This window comes from Hesperophylax consimilis, chromosome 11, assembly GCF_061612785.1.
Source record: "Hesperophylax consimilis isolate HC1 chromosome 11, BYU_Hcon_1.0, whole genome shotgun sequence".
Taxonomy (NCBI): Eukaryota; Metazoa; Arthropoda; class Insecta; order Trichoptera; family Limnephilidae; genus Hesperophylax; species Hesperophylax consimilis.
The window spans coordinates 32,738,465-32,752,505 of record NC_142846.1 but is presented as its reverse complement, the minus strand read 5'-3'; the positions used below and the strand labels follow the sequence as shown (position 1 = coordinate 32,752,505).

The window sequence follows — 14,041 nt, the reverse complement described above, 5'->3', positions numbered from 1 at the left end:
TGTTCAATATTCGGTACAAACTCGAATGATTTTAACCAGCAATTTCTGATCATATTTGGAGTAGGTATGTCGGATGGTATTGTCTTTTAAATACATCTATTTAAGAATGTAACTCTTGTGAGTGGAAATTAACCGACATCCGATCAATCTGTAACTCGGCAGATAGACTCGTTGTCAATTATAATATATCATATCAAATTTTGGTGGCAATCACTCATACACACGCGGACGCATTTCTCAGAAATTGGAAGACATTGCGGCAGTTAATATACGTAATAAATGTCGTTTCTACCCAATCGGGATTTGGCTCAGTTGTTAGCGCGGTTGACACCAGTCCCTGGGAAGGAAGGTACAATACTCAGCCAAACAAAAAAAAAAAATTGAATCCAAAATAAAAATAATTTAATATAATATTATGTATTGTAGTAAAAAAAACTTTGTTTTTTGCTGGTTGTTTTTTTCTTCAATTATAGCTGCAATTATATCTAACAAAATATTTCCATCACACATCGCCACTGACCACACTGCTACACGTCGCATCGAATCACGTGATGTGCGCTCTGTCTCGTCTGTACGGTTCTGCTGGAACGAGACGGTGTGTTTATCACGTGACCCGCTAGGCAGTACCTAAGAAAAAAAGAGCCCTGAGAATTAGATATATTAATCATGTATATAAAATATATAATTTTATTTGTTTTCAAATATCTAATGAGAGTATTTTCCTTTGTTTCAGAGTAAGATCCACCCACCCCGGCGCTGTGGTTCAGATCTCCGACAACCCTCTCGATGCCAGCAAAGTAAGTTATATGTTTTATTTATTTGTTTTCACAATTATTTGCTAATGCCCAATTTTGAATAAAATTTCTATAAGTATCTATTTTTTCCTCCGGCCATTTATTTAATAACAAATTTTACTAATCGAAACCCTCCAAAATTTCAAAACATTTTTTATTTACTTGATTTTTATCGAATAATTAAAAAAATATGTGTAAGCAATAATTAGTCGCCTGAAATATCTTTACAAATTGAAAATATCTCCCGAGTAAAAATAAATGCCGCCGACGGGAATTGAACCCGCGCCTTCTGATGTCCGGTCAGGTGCTCTGGATCACTAATCTACTATTTCCAACACGCCAAATAATTCAATATGTACTAGTACTCCAATCAACAATTACTGCTTATTATTTTTATTTTCACCTGTAAACAACCAACTTTATTTTTGTAGGAAATGCTTTGTTAGTGCTAAATTTCCCACTAGATGGCGTCGAGACATATTACGAGTATATCTACATTTGTTGGTGAAATATTTTGACTTATCAAATATTATAATTTTTGTAATGATAAACTAATGTTTATAAGACAAGGTTTTTTATGCATAGCACAAAGGATAGCAAATAATTATAAACAAAATTGAAAAGTTAGTAGCTAATTTACGTATTGACGCCAAAACTAGCGTTATTCTGCTTTGTGGTTAAGATTATGATCAAAAGATATTTACCTAAGTTCTAGTCTTAGATTAGCATTGTTTTCCTTTCATAAATTCAGAATGTATAGGTCGTCTTACTTTTCCCCTTAATAACAGGGGAATGACGTTGAAAACAGTATAATCATGATGCTAAGCACTTGGCTGAGGTAGAATTTGGCTCGTGCTGTGTATTTTGCCTATGCGAAGGAGCGTAATTAAATTTGGCACCCACACTATTGATTCTCTGACCTTCTTCCACATGCAAGACAGTGAGGCTATATCTCCACTAATACAGTGCATTTTTCTCTTACTCCCCCTTTAAAACTAAATATATTTAAATATTTAGTTTAATATTTTTTCTATGATGGCGCTACGATTTAAACGTTAATGTTAAAAGTGACTTTCGTTATAATCTACGTTGTTCACAGATTGCATTAATGTAATTATTCTATTAAAAAACGTTTTATACAAATTATGCTTTACAATTTTAAGTCGAATTTTTTGTTTTATATAAACGCAATATGATTATTTAATAGTTTTCACCGTATAATAACTCAATTCTTTCAAGAAACGTATACAATTACAAAATTGGATTGAATCGTCGAAACAAATACATCGTTTCGAAAAATATCACTATTAAACCAAGAGACATGAATTGTGTCATGAATTCTTTGCAAATAAACTACTTCTTGGCTACATCAATTAGGAAGAAAGAATAGTGATCTTACTTTTCAAAAAATAAAATCAAATACAAACAAAAAACAAAAATACAAAACAAACGTCACCCTTATGTTTAAATCTATTGCAATTTCTACATTAAAGGATAAAACCTACCTATTATTTTGATAAGTATGCTGAACAAACGGCAGTTAAATTTTTTATATAATTAATTATCATATTTTATTTATTCTCTTCTCTCCCATTTTTTTTAATTTTATGTACAAAATATGTTAGTAGCACCATATAACAAAATTTAAAATATACAAACTAATTTTACTGTTTTGTTGTCAAATATTCTCCCTCTTACAATATCTGTATGTAGTACTAATTTTGTTTTTTTTTTGTTCTACCAAATATGTATATAACATGCAATGCAACCAACAGTTACCAATCTTTATATTTTAACCCTTTGTTATTAAAGTTCATATATTATTTTATTATTATTTAAATAACTTTGGTAATCAATTCTTTATATTTTAATATAATTTTCTATTATTATATCTCTCCTTTTCTGTATTTTCCTTTATTCTCTTTTTTATCTTTAGCTTTTTATATTTAAATTTTCGCTTGTCCTAAAACAGGAATTCCTCCTATTTGTAGAGACAAAATATTTTTCAAATGTATATAATAACCTGAACTAAATTTAAAAAAAATCTTTAATGTACAACTCATCCTGATGAAGATAATTTTGTTCTCGAAACATTTTGATTCTGTATTTAATATAGTGATTTTAGCAAATTAATTTAGCTTTAATTTATAGTATTATTATTTTCATGTGTTGTTTTTAATCTTTCTCAGTTGCTGATAGCTTTCGAGAGCGGTCAGATGGCGATATGGGACCTTCGCACGCGCACTGCAGACTTCCGCTGTATCTCTACGGAGCCGCTGCGCAGCGTCGTGTGGCACAACGAGGGCAAGCAGTTCATGTCCTGCCACACGGACGGCTCGCTCTGCACCTGGACCATCAGGACGCCGCCCAAGCCTCTGACCATCTCCTACCCGCATGGTGAGGGTTCATTATTAAGCGGATCTAATTTCTCAAATTCAAAACAAAATCATGCACTCTTTTCCCAATAAGGTTCAAATTTTATTAATTTCAGACACATATAAAAATGTGTAAAACTCTCACTCTAAAGAACTTAATTTGTCATATTATACAATAAAACCATACCCCTAAGGGGTTCGTAAGAAGAAGATTTCAGATTTTGCATTTAAGTTGCAAATTCTGAGAAACCAATTGATACCCTTTGTATTCCAGTAATTATGTATAAATTATACCTTTTTTCCGGTCTATCACCAATTACCTGGTTAAGCTCCTTATAATGGGGCCAATAAGTTCAGTGTTTGATAAATGATATGGCCACTGGGGAAATAAATTAAATCACCGGTTGTACATCACTTTATTCGTGTATCAATCACTGTCCAATTTGCCATTTCAAACCCTTGACAATTAAACGACCAATTACCGGTAGTGTCACGTCACAGACACCGCTGTCCCAAATCTTTTGTATTCGACAAAATAAATGAAACTTCAATTCAACTGACTAATCGATATAATATTTCTTCTTTTACAGCTAAAACTAACAAGGATGGAAAATTAGAATCGTGTAAACCAATACAGAAGGTCGAATGGAAGACCTCCAAAGCCGGGTAAGTTGCTACCTTGTCTTTTCTCTGGAGGAAATTAGATTTATCTAACCCTTTTTGTAACAATTCTACGGTTTTTTCCCTAGAGGGTTTTAACCCTATTTATAACGAAGACGAAAGAGCCGATATCTTTTTATTACATCTGAGTGGTTAGAAGGTATTAAGTCAAATCGAATACTAACACATTCAAGGGATAAAAATATTCCATATTAATGTATTTGCCCTAATATGTATGTATCGTTCATATTATTGTGTGTTAAATATTTATGAGCATTTATTTCCTCGATTATCTCAAGAATATTTTTATTGTGGTTCCTGGTGGTTAATAGTCGTTATAATCCAAACGTACGAGTATTATCAAATTGTTGATTTATCGAAATAATCACTTTAATCCAATACAACCAAATTAGTCGTAATTTTTTTTTTATTTCGTCGTCATCGTAATCGCCTCGTATATGAGTGATCAATTCCAAACATTATTCGATTATTAAAATAAATCGTAGGCATATATTTCGATAATTTTTAAAAAGTATATTACGTACGTTGTCCTTTGAAAACGTTAATACGGTCCAGCCATTTAAAGGTCAATTTTAACCTTTCTTTTAGTAACATTCGTCGTTTATAATACTAATCAACTTTCTTCGTCCGTAACTATGTAGTTGATTCTTCTCCCTCTATTCCATAAATAACGCATGCGACAGACAAAAAAGTTACAACATAGCTCCCAGTGGTATGATTTTAAAGCTTAAACATAATTCTTTTTTACTATAGGTAAAATTATGTTTTTACAATTCAAGTTTTTTTATGCAAAGCATAAAGGATAGCAAATAATTATAAACAATAATGGGGAATTGAACCCGCAAAAAGAAGCCGACGTACTAGCACAATAGTTTCGTGCATCAGACCGGCAATCAGAAGATGCGCGTTCAATTTACGTCAGCGGCATTTATTTTTTCTCGGAAGATTTTTAAAATTTATATTTGTATTTCAGGCTAATAATTATTGCTTAAATATAAGTGAAAAGGCATAAAAATAAATGTGTAATTTTACCTTGTAATAATTTAGTACCAAATGAAGACATTCTGACTTGTGTCTCCAAGACCTAATACCTAATTTCTTTCTACACAAGTTTGGGGAACTATTGATATATTTTCTGAATCCAATGAAGCGTAATCTATATCAAATCTTTGCTGAATTCTACAAATTATTGTAGCGTGGGTAATTTAGGTTTAGCAATTTGTGTTGTAATATTGTTTTAGTTTATATCTTTTTGTGTTACTGTTACGTGTTTTAAAAAAATAACATATTTAATGTACCAGTTTTACATTACTGTATGCTTCAATTTTCGATATCTCATTAGATATATTTATTCCGTATTAATATTTTGAGGAATGATATTAGTTAAATAATATGATATATTTAATTAATATCATTCCTCAAAATATTAATACGGAAACATATTAATTGCTTACTGCGGCTTAAAGCCAATGAATCCATCTAGATTTCTTCGTTTATCCAATATTCTTAGGTTATTTAAATTTGACGTATTACGACAAGCGATCGCTCAAAACTTTTTGCAAATTTGCCATAATATGCCAAAAATCGCTCAAGTGGTTATGATTTCCTTGCTGGGCCGTCAAATCAAATAAAGGTTTCAATTAGGTTAATATATTAAGAACCCATTAAAGTATTTAACCCTTAACTGACGCATAATCCCACATATGTCCGCTGTCCAGTATACACTGTAGGCATAAAGCCTTCATAGTCACATGATTAATACCCCAAGGTTTTCCTCCGTCCTTGTCCTTGTCCTTGTTATAGCCGATTTAAGGCTATAACATACTGTGGAAATACAAAACCTGGAATCGTGCAAGCCCTTTGTGCTGCAAATTGGTTTACGCCCACAAATTCATCCAATCCGAGGCAATCTGATAAAGGACAATGTTACGGTGGCGGTTTTTCCGTTTTTGTTGTTTTTTTCGCAAATGTAACTTTAGTGGCTGCGCGAACAAAATAATATTTTTTATACGTTTAGCTTTTTATCGATATATCCGCGTTTTTAACAATATTTTATACAGTCATTTCATTTCCGCATTGTGTGATGATATTGTGAGATTTTAATCCGGGAATGTTTGTTTTTCTTTGTAAAAAAAGTATCCTGTGATAATAGTTGTTATGTATGTTATTTTACGAATACAAACAAACATAATAGACGCGTGTAGCTAAAAACATAAGCTTGGTTTTAATGCTCTTTTTAGAGCAATAATTTTAAAAAATATTGCTACACGGGAAAAAAATGAGTTTTGCTGATTTATTGAAATCCTCTTAAAAACGTGATGGCAGGCCATTTCCTAATAAAATATTAGCACATTCAGAATAAATCGGAACACGTTTTCATTTAGCATCGTTTATCCTGATAATGACGCAATGTAAAAATATTAGAATTTTTAAGAAATCTGTCACTTAATTCGATAAAGGCCTGCAATCCCGTTTTTAACAGGAATATGAATAATTTAATCAGATTTTATATCCGTAAATCTTATCCATGTATGTTAAAAAAAAATTTTTGAATTATATTCTTAGATGTTTATAAATAACAAGGCATACTCAAAATTGTGGGATATTCTTATTCCAATTTTGAAAAAGACAGTTAAAATCATATTTATCGCTTGACTGAATTTGTTCAAAACAACAATTCCAATTTTTTAAATGACACTTTACAGACACACAACCGAAATAAGTATTTTAAATTCCTTTTAATACAGTCGCTGTATGAGCACTAAATACTGTTTATATATTGTATCTTCGTGTTATATATTTTTCCTAATACATAGTTTTCACCACCTACATCGCTTTAAGCCCGGTTTGTCAGATTTTGGATTATCTCCAGCCTTAGTCCGTTCCTCTGGGTCCGCTTAATATTATAAATCCGCTTCTGTCGACAGTAGAAATCAAAGTTCTAATCCTAATGCGGTTGGTACGTATTGTCATACGTTAGCTATTCCATTCTAAATAATTACAAATCACCATATCTTCAAACGTACTAATTTCAGTTGTTTGTGAGTAATGAACTTTTAATTTTAAGAAATTGTTACTAATTGTGGGAAAAATTCGTAGAAGCTATAAATTAGGTTACAAAATTGTTTTTGATTTTAATTAATTCATTAATAATTCTGTATTTGAAAAGTGTTTTTCTTTTATATAAATTATTTTTGACGTCATTCTAATTTGTAAAAAAATATTATATGCAAAGAAAATTGACAATATTTCTATGTGAAAGGCAATTATCTTGAGGAAAATAGAAGTTAGAGAAAAATCTTAAATCTCCTAAAGTTCTTCGCCGATTCCTTTGAAATTTTGACACAACGATGCATTCGTGTATGTATGTGTTTTTATTTACCTATATTATTTTTCACTAATTCAATCAGTATTACAATACGGAATTGTTGGTTGGGGTGGAGCATTCAAAACTTCTCTCTTACCTTTAGAAATCATCCAAAGAATATTAGTAAAAATAATTTTGAAAAAACCGTATGATTACCCCACAATTAGATTATTTCAAGAATTTAAAGTCCCTTCACTTCATATTATTTATAAAAAAATAACTCTTTTTCAAATACATAAAGATTGTTTCAACATTGACAACTTAATAACTTTTTCGAACAGCAATAGACAAAGTATTCTTGGCTCTATAACTATCCCGCGCTGTAACACCACCACAGCCCAACAATTTTATAAATGAAAAAAACATACACTTAGTAAGACACCACTTTATTTTTGAATTAATAACAATAGTCAACCGGGTTTCGCTTGTCCCAAGCTTCATCAGGACTAAATATCAACTAAAGCAAATTAGATACAGGCACATATAAATATAGGTAAATGAAAACAATGAGTGAAAGAGATACAAAACAGATAGAAAGAGATGCAAATAGAAAATGTGGAGACAAATTATTAAGGATGATGAGGAGGGTGGGGGGGAAGGAAATAACAGTTTCAGCGGCGGAATAAATTTAATATGGGACTATCAGATAAATTAATTTGGTTATTTATTATATTTAAATTATTATTAACTGCCTTTTTTATTTCAAGGGCTTCTAGGTTGTTTAATCTAATTCCAGATCCATTTTTATGCAATATTTTAGTTCCCGAGATTTTATCGAATGAATGATTAGATTCTATTAAATGATTCGCGAATTCTGAAAAGGCATTATTGTTTAAACATCGTAAATGTTCTTTTACTCTTAAGTTGACATTCCGGGCCGTTTTTCCGATATAAAAAGCAGAACAATCATTACAATTAAGTTTATATATGCCCGAGTGGCTTAGTTTGTCGTCTTTATCTTTAGTATTAATTAAGTATTTACTTAAATTATTATTAGTGTAAAAAGCGGGTTTTATTTCAGATGGGAATTTTTTAACGCTTAAAGAAGAAAAGTTATTTGTATACAGAACTCTACGCCATTGGAATGTTTGATTTATATTTATATTATTAGGGTTATAAGATTTGTTAAATAGGAATTTATTTGATGCTATTTGTTTCAATTTTTTATTAAGAATATTGTCTATTAGTTTTGTATCATACCCGTTGTTTAAAGCGATTTGTTTAATGATGGATAATTCGTTGCAAAAATTATTATTATTTAACGGAACGGTAACCAATCTATGAATCATGGAGTGAAATGCTGAATGTTTATGGGATATAGGATGGTTGGATGAATTGTGAATTGTAATATCAGTATACGTGGGCTTACGATAGATATTAAATTCAAATTTATTGTTAGTTATACTTAAAGTTAGGTCTAGAAAATTCAAAGTTAAGTTTGTACCTAATTCTACAGTGAATTGAATTTGTTTGTGAAAGGAGTTTAATATTTTAAGAAAAGAGTTTAATTGTCTTTCAGTGCCTGTCCAAATGCAAAAAACATCGTCAACATATCTTCTCCATAGTAAAATATTCTTTAAGAGAGGTGAATTTGAAGAAGTTAAAAAATTCCCATCTGAAATAAAACCCGCTTTTTACACTAATAATAATTTAAGTAAATACTTAATTAATACTAAAGATAAAGACGACAAACTAAGCCACTCGGGCATATATAAACTTAATTGTAATGATTGTTCTGCTTTTTATATCGGAAAAACGGCCCGGAATGTCAACTTAAGAGTAAAAGAACATTTACGATGTTTAAACAATAATGCCTTTTCAGAATTCGCGAATCATTTAATAGAATCTAATCATTCATTCGATAAAATCTCGGGAACTAAAATATTGCATAAAAATGGATCTGGAATTAGATTAAACAACCTAGAAGCCCTTGAAATAAAAAAAGCAGTTAATAATAATTTAAATATAATAAATAACCAAATTAATTTATCTGATAGTCCCATATTAAATTTATTCCGCCGCTGAAACTGTTATTTCCTTCCCCCCCACCCTCCTCATCATCCTTAATAATTTGTCTCCACATTTTCTATTTGCATCTCTTTCTATCTGTTTTGTATCTCTTTCACTCATTGTTTTCATTTACCTATATTTATATGTGCCTGTATCTAATTTGCTTTAGTTGATATTTAGTCCTGATGAAGCTTGGGACAAGCGAAACCCGGTTGACTATTGTTATTAATTCAAAAATAAAGTGGTGTCTTACTAAGTGTATGTTTTTTTCATTCAATATGTCACACCCCAAAGTATTTGCTTCCTTCGAAAATTTTATAAATATTTTGGTGTCAAATGGTTTAACCAATTACCTCTTAACTTAAGATTGGAAATGAATTATAAAAAATTCAAAAGCTCAATAAAAGCACTATATCAATAGCATATTAAAATCGTTTATACTTAAAAAGACAATATAATCTCTCAATTATTATTATATTGAAATCCTTTTCTCTTATTTCTTATTCTTATCTCTTTCTTTCTTTTACATCCTTTTCTCTTTTCTATTTGATAAAATTTTGTTACATATAAAATTTTTATTTTGTTATATTAAAAAATAAAAATTCTTTTCATTATCATTACACTCTCTGAAAAAATATGTTAAATTACTATTTACACGCGTTTCTCCGCCTTTTTAACACGAGCATTTGCTCTAAAAAAAGGTGTATCACGATGTACTGTAATAAAAAGAAAATAATCTTAATGTAATGTAATAACATGTAATTGTAAATTTAATATTAAATAAAAATTAAATATTATAAAAAAAAAAAAAAAAAAAAATCATCTGTGAGAGGTTCTATCAGCACAGACATATTGAGGCACAGCCACGAGTGGCGCGGTACAACTAGTATTTTATAAATACGTTCAGTTTCACAAGACCTACAATAAGGAATTCCAGTAACTTTGTAAATTGTGAATCTAACTTAAATACCAGCATTTTTATTGTCTTTACAAATGTCAATATCGTAGGTAAACTAATTTTGAAAGTTTGCCTTTTTCAATGCCCGCCAAAAATCTGACAGGGTACGCGTGACGTCACACGTACCTCAGTTGTGTCGGTTAACATTGAGGTCAATCCCAATCGGGTCGGTATTAAAATTAAAAATCCAATTTAAATATTTAGCAAGATTTAAATAAAATCACGAATTCTTTAGAAATAATTTGTAAACCGCAGTAATGACCCGTATGCGAATATACGCAGCGCAATTTGGCCAGCCAACCTACGAGGTAGCTCTCGAAGCCCCCGCTTACCGAATTTCTACCTATTTATAACAAGTTTCTCGTCAACTCTTTAAGTTTTTAATTTCTAAAAAAATATATATTTAATTTCTAAAAAATATATTTAATTTCAAAAAAAATATATTTAATTTCTAAATAAATATATTTAATTACTAAAAAAATATATTTAATTTCTAAAAAAATATATTTAAATTTTAAAAAAATATATTTTATTTCTTAAGATTATATCTATTTCATTTGTCATATGAAATTGCCTCGATAGAAAAAAATCGCAAAGTAAGCTCCGAAAATTATTAAAAATACGTTTTGTTCTGTTATTTAATATGTTATTGGCATCAAAAAATTCACAGTGTATTTTTAAATCCAACTAAAGCATTTTTCGTGAGATTTTTTTATTTATTTCAAACGAGTCGTGTTTTAATAAATGTTTTCACCATTTTCGCTTAGTTATTATCTTTTTTTTTAATATTAGCGCGCTCCCTCTAATATTCATTCATCCCTTCAAACCATTTTTGAACGCTTACTCAAGGCCTTGAGTGCTGTCAGTATCCGCCGACCAATCACAGGGCGTTTGAGTATCTCACAGTTTTAATCGTTTTTAAATGAAGATTTATTATTCTACTTGCACGTATACAATAAAACTTATATTCAAAATCAGCGTTTCTTGGTTTATATGAATATATGTTTTTAAGCCACTATAATATTTTTCATTCAAATTCCTTATTTCTCCGGTGATTTGTCACGGGTCTACCCTAGTTTAAAGTAATTAGTAAAACTAATTGATTGAACAAAAGCATTTAATAAATTAGTTTTTCGATAGTATTTAGGTGGTGTTCGGTGTATTTTACATTTTTTTCGTATAAATTATTCTACCTGCCTACAATATAAACGTACAGCGGCGTTTGTTGGCAGTACGTGTAACTAAAGTTCTCTAGCGGAAAAGCCCAAATAAATACTACCATTTTAATATTTCGTGTACCTTAATATTAGTTAAGCACAGCACGTTTATAGGATGCCCATAGGCTTATAATAGTAATCACTCCGGTTAGCAGACGGTTGCGAAATTCAATTCTCCACTTTTCTACAACCATTTTTCTAATGCTTACTTTGGTGTAATTCATGTTGTTATGATATCTGCTAATAATTTCGTTTTTCACGCGCCAGTTTTCGTTTACATCAAATATTATGGCCTATTATCTAACGAAGAAATATAACACTAAACGGGCATGAATTATAATCCTATATTTACGTATGTAGCGCAAATTAGTGATATTTCAGAATACAGAGAATGCTTTTCGCTAAACTAACAAAAACTAAGCATTTAGCTAGATAACACTATTCATGGTTTTTGTATTACTGCCGCAGTGGTATTTACATTGAACAACCAATTACAGTAGCTATTAATATTAATCAAACTGTATATTGTTTACTTAGGACTTAAATATTAAATTAGTTTGTAGACGTTAAAATTTAACATGTATACCGATATTATATGTGTGGGATAATAAAGTTGTTTCCTTGATTGCTATAATGTTAGAGTGAGACCGCAATAGACAAAGCTTTATATACAGTAGTACGAACTCACTCATTCTCTCTTTGAGCCCAGAAATCTACCAGACGTTTGTTCATTGTAATTAATTGTTACTATAATCGTGAGTTCAATAATCTTGTCAACAACCGAAGAATCTATTCTAAATCCTACACTCTCCATATGTAAATAACATTGGCACAGCCAGTAGGATTCTAAATAATAGGTTTAATAAGAAGCAAATATATATTTAATGTACACGGAGAAAAATGACTGTTGCTGTTTTATTAAAAATCACATTCATAATATATCGGCACACGTGTTCATGCATCTGCGTTTGTCCTGGTCCACAATGACGAAATGCGAAATTATTCGAATTTTTATGAACACGTATTCCGATATCGCCATATCACATCCGTTTTATAATAGTTTATTAAGAAACCCGTCAATTCTTTCGTTAAAGGCCTCCAGTCCCGTTTTTAACCGGAATACAAACAATTTGAATAGATTTTGAATAAATTAGCAATATTTTCAGTATGTTTTTTCCGAGTAGGAATTAAATCAAATGTACTAATTTTAGGAATTACTGAATTTTAGTCAATAACTTGTGAGAAGAAATGGTTCTTCCGTGAATCAAAAGATAAAATTATTAACCAATTAATAAATAAGTAAATACGTTAACGTTTGTCTCAGTAAATATGCTTCTGAGTAGGCCGTAAAAAATTTCGAAGAAAATACGAGAGAATGAGAAATTCTAACTTAAGCAATTCAGGGGTGCTTGAAACATGTAAAACTACATTATAAAAAGTTAGGTTACTACCATTTTAAAACCACTTACATATTTTTTAGCAGCGATAACTTCAAAAGCAACATTAAAAATTAGTTAAAAATATAAAATTTGCTAGTAGATAAATCCAGTCAGTATTACCTACTATCCACCCTTTCTTGAACTTTCAGTTGGTTCTTGGAGTGCCATTTGCATAATAAACCAGAATTTACAAACCAGGCTACCCCCGGGGCGAGGCTCGCCTGTGATGGATTGCCGAAAAAGGGTGGAAATCACACGGATCCCTGGGGATGACCAGATAAAGGATTCGCTGCGAGAAAAGGTTAAAGGGTGATGCCATCGCTATGTGATAGTAGCGCCGTCACTTATTCACACTCAACCTAATAGACGTACACGTGAATACAATGCCACGGAAGTATCTTGTCATTCTGATATGTTTACGTAACCCGATATATTCATAATGGATGTATACTTTAATGGTGTTTTTATAGTGATACAATCGCAGATCGTGATATACTCAAGCTAGGATAATATTCTAGCATTATAATATCTACAATGAATATTATTATCAGCGAAATCTGTCACTTGGGTTCTCGGTCCAAGATTTATTTTACAGATCTTTGCACTAAGCATAACTTGTTCTGAAATGGTGTAGATCCTGCCCTCTGGCTATTGACCACATAATATCATTTATATTACAGAATGTACTATCTGCCATCGCAACACAAAAGGTTAACATAAAATAAAACAAACATTATTATTATTCCTTATTTACTATGTTTTCCATCTTACATTGTAAAGAATTTCTTTATCTTATTGTGCAAATCTACATGTTTTTTTTTTCTCTTTTAACCCTTCAAGTCGCGGAAGGACATACTAGCCACAAACATCATATTCCATTATAGCCTATGAAGGACAGATCTGAACGAGGCGTACATATATTATAAAATTATTTTTAATCTTTTTTCTATAATGCGTAGATATGTGAAATGCTCGTCTTTGGGAGGATAAATAATTTTTCTTCACAATTTGTATCAAATATTTGTACATTATTACATGGATAAAATTTTTAAAAAATTTAAAGTGCAATTACTTGCTAACTACGAATTATAAAATTATTTATATTTTTTTATTGTATAAACGGCATACAAAGTGAAGTGACAGTTTAATTACTAATTACCTACACAAACTAATATGTTTTGTAAATATAGAATTCTTTCA

General features: G+C 30.5%; 1 protein-coding gene across 3 annotated transcripts in view; it reads left to right on the top strand.

The window, feature by feature from the left end:
* Nucleotides 1-14,041, top strand: part of Tomosyn (syntaxin-binding protein tomosyn) — a 671,040-nt gene that overhangs the window by 596,532 nt on the left and 60,467 nt on the right. For all 3 annotated transcript variants that reach the window (XM_089637452.1, XM_089637451.1, XM_089637450.1), the window contains exons 5-7: nucleotides 734-797; nucleotides 2,984-3,191; nucleotides 3,760-3,835. In XM_089637452.1, coding sequence (XP_089493578.1) covers nucleotides 734-797; nucleotides 2,984-3,191; nucleotides 3,760-3,835 — 348 coding nt within the window. The remainder of the gene's footprint in view (nucleotides 1-733; nucleotides 798-2,983; nucleotides 3,192-3,759; nucleotides 3,836-14,041) is intronic.